We start from the raw sequence: 14459 nt of genomic DNA, 5'->3' as shown, positions 1-14459 counted from the left end.
CTCATTACCTTCCCTAAGCCCCGGCAGCCAGGTGTGAGGCGTGGGAAGTGGCTGGACATTTTTTCTTGGACTAAATGCCCCAGGATACAAAGGAAGAGAGAAGCCCCGCTCCCCCCATTCTGCAGCTGAGCCCCTGGCACACCCAGGCCGTACAGCAGGCAGGATGCCCAGGTCACTGAGTCCAGATCTAGAGCTACACTCTAATTAAAAACAAAACAAAAAACAGGTAAGGTTAACTGCCTGCAAGAAGGGAAGCTGCAAACACCGATCACTCTTATAAACCCTTGTCTTCTTTCAAGTAGACTTTATTTTGGGGGGCCAGTTTTAGGTTCACTGCAAAATTGAGCAGAAGTACAGAGATTTCCCATTTACCCCTCCACACACCCACACAGCCCCCTCCATCATCAAACCGCCCACCAGAGGGGTGCATCTGTTAGGACTTAGGACCCTACACGGACACACCATAATCACGCAGAGTCCAGTTGACATTAGGGCCACGTGGTGTTGGGCATGCCGTGAGTCCGGACAAATGTTTCCTGACACGTACCCACCATCACAGCCTCATGCAGAATAGTTCCACTGCCTTGGAAACCTGTGCCCTTCCTAAACAAGAACATTTCAGGCAGAACCCTGGGAGATCCAGAGACCACTCGGTGGAGCACAGAGCTGCGTGGAGGGAGGACCGGCATGCTGAGCTGAGCGAGGGCAGGCTTGCATTCTCTGTACCCTCTTTTAGTCCCGATACATGAGCAGTTGTCGGGATAGATGTGAGGGAGGAAAGCAGCCCAGGTGTCGTCCTGCTCACCAGGGTTTCACTGTTACAAAGGCCCAGTCGACAACTGGTTTTAAACACACCAGCGCAACGCTTCCCACCATGGCAGAGGGACCAAGTGGCGGGGGCTTCCCTTTGGGCGGTTGGGGCAGGAATGTGGACCAGCTCCTTCCTTCTTGTTGGAAGAGGAAACCACAGGCAGCAGTAAAGCAGTTTGTAACCAAACTGAAGCTTTGTCTCTTTCAGACCTTCTAACCCTTTCTAAAGGGTCTGAAGCAAGTCTAGCCTTGGAAAGTTATGTGAGCCTCACTGATGCCAAGTACACTAACCATAACACAAACATTTCAGAGTTTCGCAGGGATGTAAGGAAGCTAAGAGCTTCACAAATGAAGACAATCCTGGCCAGGCAGAGCTGGATAAAAAGGCACCATCTCTACTGCTTCTCTCTTTACCTTTTTCAGTCTGTAATTTTGACCTGTTACCCTGAATGTGACAAAGAGCTAAAGAAGGTGCAAGGCCAACAGGCCAGCCTGGGACACCTGAGCGAGCCTGTTCTCAAGAGCGTGTCCCAGAAACGATCAGCAAACGTCAGTCCTCTCCGTGCAAGGCAAACCGCTGAGGCAGGAAGCAAAATACCAGCAGGGGCGCAGGCAGCTCGGCCTCGTCTAGGCAGGATGTGAAACGTCAGGCCATTCGTCTTGTATTTTCACGGCAGCGGTTGCAGGATGGGGTTGATGTGGGAACGGAAAATAATACTGACTCAGGAGAATTCCTCCTTCTTCTTCAGCTTTAAGCACTGACGCCCACTCACCAGGTCTGGGAGCCAGCACAAGCGACACGGCGAGCACTCCTTTCCCAGGCCTCCTCGCCCGGCTGCCAACAAGGCAGAAAGTGCCCCGTCAGCGCCCACCGGAGCCCGCCAACGGCAGGGACGTGTCTCTAATTCCCCCCCGGCTACCGTGCAGAGTCACGGTCACACCACGAAGGTAGAAAGCCCAGGGTTCCTCCAATAATCGACACACCCATGAAATCAGAGACAAAATGAAGCAATCAAGGGGAGACAAAAAACCACAGGTCTCCAGTCGAATGACAAACCCTAGTTAATATATGGCATTTGATAGGTGTTTGCATTTTCAGTGCACTCCTGAGTCCACCAAATACATGCATGGACCTCTGCCTTCTTTTCCGTGAACATTCTGGCTTCAGCCTGCATTCCCCATACAGGCTGATTTACTCAAAAACATAAACTCCAGAATTCCAGCAGCCAAGGCCGTCAAACACAAAAGGACGCAGGCACTGCCCTGACTGGTGAGAAATGCCCACCAACATTCGGATATGCCTTCGCGCTGGGAGAGACCCTGGAATGTGTGTCTGTGGCTCCCTCCACCCCAGGACCTCTCTGAGGATGTACTGATGAGTCAGCTCAGCACAGGTGCCACCACAGAAAGGGTGAATCACCAAGGACCTGGGTCCGGAGCCGCTGCCTTCAGCAGTGACACCGCTCCCACAAGTCTTCACGCCGGCAGCCTCGCGTGGTCAAGATCTCAGGCAGAATCCTAGGAACTGGATTCCAACCTAGGAACGGTGGGGTGGGTGGTGACGTAAACGTCGAGCACGAGAGCTCGAACCCATGGTCCTTGGGGTCCAGGCTCTATGTTCTCTTCCTGGAATCCTTGAGTAATCTGCCTTTTGCTCTGCTCTGCTCTTTTTCCTCCTGCCAAGGAGCAAAACCCAGTGTGAAAGCATCATCTCGGGTAGCTAAGGACCTCCTTCTCCCTGCTTGCACATTCCTGAGACTGAGTCTTGGAGGAGAGAGGAGAAAGTGAAATCACACACACACACACACACACACACACACACACAGTTCTACTCAAACTATAAGCTTTATTATACTCGACTCATCATCCACCCAGCACATGATGAGTACGCACTTGTCATCTCAGTCATGAAACAGCAGAATGCACATGCAGTCTCCTGCCCCATGTGAGGCCCACATGTGCCCAGTAGACTCTCTCTCAGCGCAACTTGAACGTGAGCCTGTGGGGCACCAGCAGAACTGTCCTCACGTCTGAGCTATCGCAGACCTGCTGGTGTTCAAGGGGTCGATACTGACACTTGGCTTGGACTTTGAGTTTCTAATTTTACATTTTTAATTACAGTTTGATTGTTTTATAGTCTCCTTTACAATCCAAAGGTCACCCACTCCTCCTGCACTCAGTCCGAGGACGGGACGTGTTACACACGATGCCATACTGAAATCCAGCAGAGAGCTGGTTTCAAGGTCACAGCTCAGGAAAGACTGGAAAAGTGTCCCATTTCTTCCAGCCTGGAGATCCAGAGCGTCCTCTTCTCAGACAGATGCGGGAGTGGGAGGAAGGGCTTTGTTCTTAAACTGGAGGCCAGAGCTGAGCACTCCCTCTCTGACCTTGCTGTACGTGTGCCCTGTGGGCACTAATAAAGCTCACCAAAACCCATGCTTCGAGAAAGTTAAAAACAATTAACAAAGGATATTGAAAGGGTTCGACTAAAGCCCATCGCTGCCCGCTAGCGTGCAAACCTCCCACACGTGAACTTCCCCAGCACCGTGACAAAGCTCTCTTGCCCGAGGACTGTGACCCTACTAGATACACCAAAGGTGGAGAAGAAAAGAATTCTAATGCTATAGAAATATAACAGAGTAGTATGGGAAGGAAATTAAATAACATGGTGAACCTCACCCACATGCAGAGCGAGCAAAGCAGGGAAAACTGGAGGCAGAACTGGAAAGAGAAATCCTCAGGATGCACACATTTGATCAAGGGCACAGCTCATAAAAATACCAATAATTTGGAATTTTCCTATAGGCACTTTATGAAACATGCCAACAGCAAGAAATGAGGCGACGTCAGTGCCAACAGCCTGACCTACTGGCACTGAATCAATGTTCTCCAAGGGAAAGATGCTTGCATTCTCCGGGCCCGAGAGAGCTGTGGGAAACACGACCCGACACACGGGTGGGGAAGGAGGGAAGCAGCACGGAGCAGCTGGAGTGCTTTGAGAGCCTGGACTTCAGCTGGGAGAACTCAGAAGGGAGGCTGTGACATTTAAACCAGCGAAAGGTGAATTATAACACGTTTAAAATTTGGACCCTTGGATCTCCTACACTACAGTAAAGGCAGGTGTAGTCTTCCAAAGCTCCATCCGGTATGTTGTCCTGCTGGGTGCAGAGGAGCTTTTCAGAGGGACTAGAACGCTGAGGTGGCAGGGGTGCTGCTGGGGAAAAGCCTCCCCGTTTTAGATGTTGGCAGCTGAGTGTTAAAGAAGCGGTTCCAGTAACCAGGCAGGAGAGCACAGCTGCTGAGGTCACCCACTTCGACCCGGGGGCAGCTGGGGAGAGACGCACTTATCAGTGGGAGAGATGGCATGTCCACAGAACTGGCCGGACTGAACCTATAAACGATGGTAGGGTTTTCTGTTTTCTACAGCCAGAGCCCCCGCAAAGCCAGCTGAGGACAGGGATAATAAGCAAGTTGTAAGAATTTATATATCAATGTCCTTCCAAATAAAAAAAAGTCTTTATTATATTTTTAAATCACAGAACTCTGGGCTAAATATCATTAGAGAGACACACACACACAATTATTAATTTATGGAGTTGTCTACCATACTCTGTCTCAAAATTTGGCCTATGCCTCAGGGAAAGTTTCCAGTTCAACCCCATACACCAACTTGGAATAAAAAGAAACGTGGAAGTCTTTTGGTTTCAGCCATTGTCCCGAAGTGCTATTACAGACAGACAGTTTGTTGGAGGCCATTGTTGCCGGGTCAGAACGAGAATCGGAAGGAGGCGCGCACAGCTCTGGGTGTGGTTCAAGGGTGACTCCACGTGCCTCCAGACCTGCAGGCTGTGGCCTCTTTCCCTTTAATTGTGTAGCTTTGTTTTTCTCTACAGGGGTTGCCTTACAGTTTCAATAAAAATGTATCTTCTATTCAGAATCACACCAGAGAGCAGGTAGTTTGTATGAGTATGTACAGTTACATATTAAGTCACTGAGCCTACAATTGAGAAATCTGAACTCTGGGGTTACAACTCGAAATAAATATTATTTCGAGGTAAATAAACACTTGGCTGGCTAAGGAAATGCTTAATTTTCTTAAAATCGTAATCACGACCTGGACTTTCGATTTATGCTACGTTCCAAGATAAAAATCAGGTAACTTACATCCTCACAATGGCTCACGGAGCATCCCTCCCTGCTTCTCCCCTCAGTGCCTGGACGCTGCAGTCCCGGGCAGGGGGTGGGGGAGGGCAGGCGGTGGAGCAGAGTCACTGGTGCTTAGCCAGGCAAAGACTGCCTCAAGCCCCGCCCTTGACTCACACCAACTGCTCCTCTAAGTCTGACAGTGCCTCGGTGGAGGTGTCACTCAGGGACAGTGCGGGTGTTGAATGCAGAAGCTAGGGTGAGCTCAGAGGCAAGGACAACTCTGCTCGTGGCATCAGACAACATAGCAGAACGCGGACGATGGGGCCAGCCATCTTCTGGATGCATCGTTACCTTCCTCAGAACCCGCATGCTTCTTTTTCTAATCAGGAAATCAAGGGTGGAAGGAACATTCCTATATATTGCTCACCAACACCTTCTTCACGGAAGTGAAGCTATTTTAAGAATATAAAAAGCTTTTCAAGACATCTGTTTTCAGAGGCAGACCACATACCAGAAATGCTTTTCCGAGCTGGTTTGTTCTAAAGCCTATCCCAAGAACAAGGACAGCCAACTTCTGTGAGCTACCAAGACATGTTCTGGCACATATATTTTCACTTTCCTAGTGTTACATGCTGTCTTCAAGTCCAACTGTATTTGATATATAGGTATCTGATCCTTTCTGTCAGCAAAAAGCAGAACAATTAAAAAAAAATCCCAAGTTGATATTTGTGTAGACTGAAGGTAGAATTTTGGTTGCTTGTTTTTTATAACTCAGAACACGGATGAAATCAAAACGTCCCTAAATTCACATCTTTGCAAAGTCCTTTTCTCCATTCACATGAATTCATCTGAATCGTTGCCGTCCTGTAGGAAACAAAAAAGTGAAACCATAAAAGGCTTCAAAATAAATAACTCAATCTGTAAAGTTTATAACTAAGTGTTAAGTAACAAGCCTCCTTACGCCTAATTGTCAAGTTCAGAAATAAAAGAGTAAAATAATTAAATTCACTCACAACTTTTCTATCTTAAACTTTTAATTGTTCAGAGAGGCGGTGAGCAGCTACGTGCCCTAAGGTGCCATCACGCATTACGTGGCCCGGGTCGCACAACAGGCTCCAGCGATGCCCTAACTGTGAACGAAGGCCCGGCCAATGGAATACAGGGTGCAATGAGAAAACACAAGTGCTCCTTCGACAGATCCACCACGTAACACCACATGCCAACCATGTGCTGGTATGCAAAAATATCGGGAATTTGCAAAAACTTAGGAATCTGTCCCGAAATTCAACTATGTTGAGCTGCAAAGGTTGTCACATATTTGTGACTTCACAGATGGCTTTGATTTTTTTTTAAACTTGGGAAAGTCATTAGGAAGCCACAGACTAGGTGCTAAGTTACCTGGCTTGCCAAGTTTTTGGTAAAAAACCTTACATAGTTTAAATAGACTGATTTGATTGTGTGGCTTTCAAACGAGTCCTGAAGAACAAGTATAAAAGCACAGCCCAGAATCCTCTCTGAGACACTGTGCATGCGGAGAAACCTGCTCTGAAGGCCAGCACCTGCTGGCAGTGCAAGCTCTGGTCCGTCTGATCGAAGATGTCCCAGCTGGAACACGCCACTTGTTCCTGTGTCTCTCCCTTTCCCACTGCAGGACAGTGAGTTGTTAGAGGAAGAGAGGACGTGGGCTTATGGGTAGACATGCTTTTCTCCTTCTTAACAGCCTTATTTGAGGTGTGTAGGCAAATATGAGAGCCAGGTAGAAAACAATAGTTTCTGTGAAGTCTGGCTCAACCTCCAGTTTCATTCGGCAGTTTTGTGTGAGAGTCTCTTCGATTAGCACAATGAATGAGGCCACAGCACACCAGTGGTGGCCTCCTGCACAAGCACTAAAACTGTGACTGCCCCGAGTACTAAACTGAAGAGCACAGAGAGGCCGAGCCACCCCGCCTCTCTGAAGGCTGGCTTTAGATCCCGAACACCGAGAGCGAACCCCCCGAGATAATTTAGGCTGGACAATGAAAATGCATCACTCCCCATGAAGGTTGTGTGATACATTTGCAAAGAGTTCCTGTGTGTCTGAGAATCTGCAATTTGGGATAACGGTAACTTTTAAATATATACCTGAGAGCCAAGACTTTATTAGGACAATTTTTATATTTCAGATTCCCTTTAAGAGTCAATATGTTTTTCAATATAGCAAAAATAGGTTTCTTGTCATCCACTGATAAAATGATAAGCAAATAAAATGTTCACAGTAATTGTTTATGGTTCCTGATACCAGATTTAGAAAGACTAGAAAGAAATTAGATTGAAGAGAACTAATCTAAATAGGAGAGCACAAACAAAATTAAAACCAGCTTCAGACGGAAAGACAAATAGTTTTCTCACTGGTAAAAGCTAAATTAAAAATTATCTTACATAAACGCCAGCATTTAGCTGAAAAATCTGAAGATAGTTACAAGGAGAATTAAAGCTTTTCCTTTTGAGGTAGGGAAAAGGCTCAGAGAGCCCTTCCAGTGCCAGAAAGGATCAGAGCACCCAGTGCCAAGCTTCCTTGGAAACTTGAACCGGATTCAAACCTGGGTCAGGACCAGGGGTAGCAGCAACAGCAGGAGAGGGAAAGCAGAAGGATTAGTAATCCTGTGGTTAGCAAATCTGATTCCCTAATCCCGGAATTTTTAATATCTGTTGATAATCAGATGGTGTTTGCATATATACGTATTCATATGTGTGTATGTTGTGTGTTGACTTCGTAATTCTAGGACAACATTAAAACTTTAAAAATCCATAACAATAGGAACGAAAATGCTTAAAATCGTAACATAACGTAGGTGCCAGGCTTCTGCTGGAAGGCCGCCCCTAAATAGCAGAGACCCTTGATGCGCCACATCCGCCACAGCAAGGCCAGGAGACTTGGGGTGTGGTGAAGACTGCTGTCTCTCTGTTCAACTCCTCTGTGGGTTCCAAGGAACCCAGTGGCTTCCAGAGGAGATTAAACCCGTCTCCTGCTTTAATGCTGGTATTTGGTGGGGCGCCAGGAACAGGAACCAGTGATGGCCGCCTGTGCTCGCAGTGATCGAGCCCGAGGAGTGCCCCCACGGGTGCCCGCGTCCGACTCCGGAGCGCCCGCGAGGCAGTGCGGCTCCTTCCCGCGGCGCCTGCACACCCCTCGGGGAGGTCCGGTACCTTCACTAGGCTTGCTGAGTTAGCGAACGACAGTTCAAGTCTCTAAACTTCAAATTCAAGGCTGTATTTAGTGACATGATGGTGCGCTACAATTTTTCAGGAATAAATTATAAAGATACATCTCTGACTCATAAAGAAGCCTCATTAAATTTAGTTCTTCACAGAGGTAGAATAAAGATATTGTTCTTACTCAGTTTAGGAGGATATATAATATGAACAAGATATAAGATCCTATCAACAATTTCAATTCATGCACTATTTAAATATGGGGTTTGACTGGATGACCTTTAAGGGACCTTGAATTCTGTTAATTATTTCCAAGTATTAAAGCAGTGCTGTTTAACAGTACTTTCTGTGATGATGGAAATGTTCTATTTCTGCACTAATATCGTAGTCCCTGGCCACAAGCAATTAGTATGACTAAGAAACTGAATCTTCAAATCAAATAAAATTTTAATGAACTTAAATTTAATAGCCACATGCAGCCAGTGCCCGGTGCATTGGAGAAAACAGATGTACAGCACGTATTTGTAAACTACACTACAAGACATTCAATACAGCACATGCGTCCACTCGGTCTCAGTTCTGTGCAGAGAACCGTTTAGCACAACCAGGTGCTGACGCCAGGAAGACCCTTTCAGCACCACAGCACTGACCACCATTTCTCTTTACCGCAGGTCCTGGGGACACGGACACCGCTGGTGCAGTCGCTGGACTACAGGTTAGATCTTAGGGTTTGTACTTCTGCTTTATTTTTTAATCGAAAGTGGTAAGTTTGTTGTCACTCAATTGTAACATAGACTCCATGGTCACATTAATACAGAACACTGACCCATGCAGGCACTCTGGCATGTCTGCAGCTAGAACGGAGGGAAATGAGGCCTGGCAAAGTCCTGTGAGGACTGACAGACCCACACTTCACAACAGACAACGCATGACACCAGGGGACCTACTTAAAGACAAGCACAAGGAAGTGCACAGGAAGGAGAGGCCCAAGAGCCCCATCGCTGCTGCTAACTCACATCGAGCTGCGTGCAACATGTCGGTCAGGACTGGCCAGCAGCTCAACTGCCAAACACTCGCAGTGAATTATTTCAAGGTACAACATAAGAGCAAATAACTTGAGCATACCTGATTTGAAGACATATTCTCAGCTTTCATTAGCGAAGAATAGCTCCTGGAAGAAAAAAAAATTAAATAAGGTTATACAGCTGGCAAGTATTAGGTGAGCATTACATGTATCCAGCACCACTGAGGGTCTTTCAAAGAAAAAAGTCCCTGACCTCAGGGAGACTGCCATATAGAAAGGATAAGTATCTGTAAACAATAGGACGTGCATAGCACTTCACAGGTTATGAACCGCTCACTAATATTCATTTCAGGTCCCCTCCACAACTGTGTGGCACTATTCAAACGAGGGAATTCTTCTGTGGCCAAGAGCAGACATGACTCAGAGCTGCAGTACACTGGCCAAACTGCAGATGCAGGGACTCAAGGGAGGAAATGCACCAAAATGGGCGCGGTTGTGGGGGCACTCTCCTCAGGTGGGGTAGGACCGAAACTGAGCCCAGCGAGTGGGGATGGGTGAGGGAGAGAGATCCAGAGGATTGTAAGAACAAAGGTACATACATGGTATCTATGAGGACATTTCAAACCCACTCAAGTGGGGTCTGAAAGCCAAGTAGGGGAAATGAGGCTAGATGTGTGGGGCCCGACTGTGTCGTCCTAACTGCGTGAGCTGACACAGTGTGACCAGCAAGAAGCCACAATACACAGCGCAGCAGAGGGGAGATAGGTGAGGTTTGGTAAGTATTAAATATCCACGAGATAGAAGATGCTGTGCTGAGCCTGGGTGGAGGATGAGATGGGAATAGAAAAAGATGACTAAAACAAAGCCTCACACCCCAAAATTTACCAGGAGGGGAAATAAGATCTATTCAACAATAGATATACAAAAAGTTTCTATTAGAAATACACAAAGAAACAAGAGACAATAATACTAGTGTTTTCAAAAGAACAATCTGTAGCAGAGAGAAGAGAGAAAAGGAGATTAAAGAAAAGATCAGTTAATAGCCACAGTATTTACCATTTACTAAGTATCCTTTGCTAGGACCACTGCTATGTGTTTCATAAGTTACTGGCAACCCCCACAACCACCTTCTAAGGCAGTGCGTCATGTCCACTGCAGGCACACAGGCAGAGGCAGGGAAGTTATCCAAGGCCCCACAGCTAACAAGTGGAAAAGCTTGGGACCCAGGTCTGCCTCCCAGGTCGCTCACGCCCTTGCCTTCATGGTCCACTCCGTCTACTGCAACATCCCAGCCCGAGGGAGTGAATCTGCAGAGTTAATAGTCGTGCGATAAGAAGGGACAGATCTGGGAGGAACTGACCATGGCATCAGGGTTTCTGGCTTAGGTGAAATAATGCTACAACTGAGAGAAATGAGAAAGTGTTGCGAAGAAGATGTGCTTGGTTTGGGACATGTCACTCTTGAAGTATTGGTGAGACACATAAGCAAACATGAACTGTAAAAACTGAACACTGAGGACTGGAGGGCAGGAGAACTGTCACAGTGAGAGACAGACAACGAGCTGCGGGAAGGCATCCAGAGGGAGACATTAGTAGCAGTAAGTGGTATCTGTAAGAAATAAGTAAACAGATTAACATCAATAAGCTGCATGAGAGGAAAGAGAAAGATATGTTGATTAAAAAGTGGTTAGAACAGGAAATGCCAACAGGGGCTGCACTTTAAAATCACCCATGAAGGTTAAAATATATTCAGATGCCCCACTGAGGGCATCTATAACCTTCGTTCAAGGACCACTGGGTCTAAATGAAATTCCCATGTAATGAAAGCAACACACAATTCACCCTTCTTTGGCACTTCCTCTGACTCCCATCCATCCCATCAGTCCAAGAGCCTGTCTGACATTTTTTGGATGCCTCAAGGCTATTTTCAGATTCACATACCCACACCCAATTCACGGTCTTCCCTGCTACCAAGGACGGTCCAGTTCTTCCCAGTGCCCCACCCCCCACCCTGCCAGCTCAGAGAACTGCATAGCTTTCCACTCCACGTCACAACCAGAGACCCAGGGGTCTTTCCTTCCCTGCCTCTCCCCTCCATCCAAGCTATCTTCATTCAAACCCTGCCCTTTTATCTACAGAATTACTCGTCATCAATCCACGTCGCTCCACCTCCACATGGCCACCACAGTCCTAGGTAGCACTGCCTTTCACCTGGACAATGGCAATAGCTTCCTAACTGGCCTAGCCACACCCACCTGCTTCCCTTTCCATTCAGGTCAGAGAAGTAATCTTTTCAAACCACAAACCTTATCATGCTACCCCTTGCTTAATGACCTCATCAAACTCTCCGGAAGAAGACGAACATGGTCAGTGAGGCCCTGCACAGACTGGTGCCATCCCGCAGGCCAGCTGCCCCAGACACGTGGGCCTACTTTCAGTCCTGTCTGCCTTGCTCCCTCGCGCCCAGGGTCCTGCACACGGAGTTCCCTCTGCTTAGAGCACCCTTCCCATCCCACCCCCACACCCTTCAACTAGCAGTGTGGATTTGGCGCCAGAACCACTGACTCTACCAGAGAAGCTAATCTCCGTTACTTATTCAACCATAACATGCTGACTACGCACTCACTGCATATGCAAAGCACTGGGTCACACACAAGGGGATACAGGATGCATATAAGTGTTTGTTTGAAGGAGCTTATCATCAAGATGAAGAACTATGGTGTTGGGAACTGCCCTGCCTGGTTTCAGGAGCTGTAACCCCCTCATGGCCAAGGCTGAGTGAGTGACCTTCGGACCATAAGCCACTAAGGAGACAAGCTTATCTCCCTGGCAGGGGTGCCGCCTCTACTCCTTTTACTTCACCCTGCCTGGCCCCCAGTGTTTGATCAGTTAGCCAATGATGGGTAAGATTCCCCAAGGGAGGGATGACTTAAGACAGGCACGATCACGGGGCCCCCAGGTAAGGACTTGGGGGCTACAGAAAAGGGGTGATGGACCCTTGCCCCTCGACTTTGACACAGCCTAAGTCCTCACTGTCTGCGATAAGTCTTCTAATTTCCTGGCTGCCTTACTTCTCCTGTCTGACTTAAGCCTGAGACAATGCCTTAAACCTGAAACAATGCTAGTGGTGGGTACCGCCCTGTGCTGGAAAGCGCGGGTTCCCTAGGTCAATCAGGCCTAAGAAAGAATATGTAAAATCCTGTGAAACCTGCTTTGTTTAGAATACTCTCAATTAAATGATAAGGGTCCAAGCAGGAAGTGAGTTTGTTCGCAAAGTTTTATGGCCATTTAACTATCTGACCCTGACTCAAAATAGGCCCTCAGAGTTCTTCGTATGTTATCTACTGTTTGATCCTTACTGACTGATAATGATTAGTGAGCTTTACTATATGCCCTGTCTTCCTATGCAAATTGAATCCAATAAAAGCCAGTCGAGGCAAGGGTTGGGTGCTCTCCTCTTGAGAGGGTGGCCAGGGCACTCTGAGGCTTGCTCTCCCCTTGAGAGAGGAGCCTGGCCATCTCTTTCCCCCCACAGGACTCGGTAGTCTGCGTGAATTTATTTCGTCTCATCCATAACGCCTCGGACACTGCAGGCCGGTGTCCGCGTCACTATGGTACCCAGCATGTTTATAGAAGGCAGCAGTAGTAGTGTCAGAGAACAGAGGGAGGTACCATTAAAACGGTCATTTCCACATCAGACTATGTCATCCTTTTAATCCGTGGTCTCACCATTACCTCTTCCTACGTGTTGCCACTAAACTCATCATCCTTACAAGCCTACTTCTTCCCGAGAGCCCAAGAAACCAATAATGGCTCCTTATGACTTACAGTGTGAAATTTTGAACTGAACAAAACCTTTCACTCTTTTTATTTCCCTGTGCGTGACCTTGACTCTGGCCTTGTCAACTTGTTCATTCCTTGCCTTACAGGCAGCACGGTATAGCAGAAGTATGAACTCTGGAATCACAGACTTGAGTTTGAATTCCTGCTTCAACATTTATCAACTATAACCTTTTATTTGTCACACATTAACCCCCCTGCTGAAGTGATCTGTGCCCCCAAATCAAGTTCACGTCAATGTTCAAACTGATGACACGTGAACCTGTGCGACTTGCCATTTCACCCAGGTCTCGTCCTTCTCTGACTCCAATCAGCGGAGCCTCGGACCCCAGCGCAGACCTCCCAGACGCCCACTATAAACTTCCCCTGAGCCAGGGAGCCAGTGCCTGGCCCTTTGTCTTTTCTGATCTGTTACTCACGTATCCTCTCTCAACTACACTTCCCTGGCTCTTATTCAATATCCACATGGTGAGCTTGATTCTGATGTTAATAGAGTTTGCTACAATACCACACAAGCCCAATAGGAGATCACAAAATTAAAACAGGGCAGGTAAGCTTTCACTGGGTTACATCACCGGATGTAACCACTGAAGACTTACAAGATCTTTGATATCATCATAACTTGTTGGGCTCTTAAACTGCCCACAGAGCAAGCAAATGCCCCTGTGCTAATTGTACTGTTTGATAAATCAGACTCTTTGCACTGTCAGTAAATAATACTCCCTGTACTGTAACTGTGTGACCAAAAAAACCTTTTTGTTCAACATGCCTGGGCTGGAACTAGGATGTTCAGAAAGGCTGCATCACATATTACCCATTATTCTTGTCACATGACCCCACTTGCTTGACCGCGGAGTCAGCCAGCCATTTGCCCACACCAATCAGAAAACACATGATGTAAGTGTGTGGTCTCCTTGCCCCTAGCAAACCATCTCTTCGATCATCAGCCCCTTGTAACTGCTGTCTTTAGAAACCCTGCCCTATCCACATGCCCCCCCGCCCCTCCATCCCATCTTGGAGTGTATTCTCAGTTCATACCAAGAGCTACGTTCCCTGGTTTGCAAATCATTATCTGAGTAAAATTTTTAAATTTCTCAAAATGATCCTTCAGACTTCTGTGTACTGTGCAAACTGAACTCCTCAGATGACATGACATCCCTACGACTCCCTGAGGGAGCCGCGGGCACTCTTCCCCAGCGTGTCAGGGAGAGACGGTATCCTCCCCAAGTCTGGTTTGCTGTGTCTGTGTACCACCTGCACTAGTGTGAACACTTACCTTTATACGGACTTTATTTCCACTCCTTTTCCACACTTTGCCCAGCTCTAAGCAGTAACATCCATCAAATCCCAGGTAGGATGTGCTGTTTTTTTCTAATACTCATTAAAATAATTACATAACTGTTAAAACACGTCTGGGGACATGCCACCTGAACTCATCGCCTGTGTCA

The 14459-nt window shown here is 47.3% G+C and overlaps 1 protein-coding gene across 3 annotated transcripts in view; it reads right to left on the bottom strand.

The window, feature by feature from the left end:
- Window positions 1-2636: 2636 nt before the first annotated feature.
- The window catches only part of CCDC25 (coiled-coil domain containing 25), a 40089-nt gene continuing 28266 nt past the window's right edge, over window positions 2637-14459 (bottom strand). For 2 of the 3 annotated variants that reach the window (XM_036032049.1, XM_036032050.1), the window contains 2 exons: window positions 9274-9319; window positions 6945-7040 (listed from right to left, as the gene is read on the bottom strand). In XM_036032049.1, the coding sequence (XP_035887942.1) occupies window positions 6960-7040; window positions 9274-9319 (127 nt within the window). In that variant the 3' untranslated portion in view covers window positions 6945-6959. Of the gene's footprint in view, window positions 5821-6944; window positions 7041-9273; window positions 9320-14459 lie in introns of those variants that run through there. The other variant, XM_028519851.2, reaches the window with a different exon arrangement.

The sequence above is a fragment of the Phyllostomus discolor genome, chromosome 8 (assembly GCF_004126475.2).
Source record: "Phyllostomus discolor isolate MPI-MPIP mPhyDis1 chromosome 8, mPhyDis1.pri.v3, whole genome shotgun sequence".
NCBI classification, from domain to species: Eukaryota; Metazoa; Chordata; class Mammalia; order Chiroptera; family Phyllostomidae; genus Phyllostomus; species Phyllostomus discolor.
Note: the sequence above shows the minus strand (reverse complement) of the source record. Positions and strands in the feature narration are given on the sequence as shown.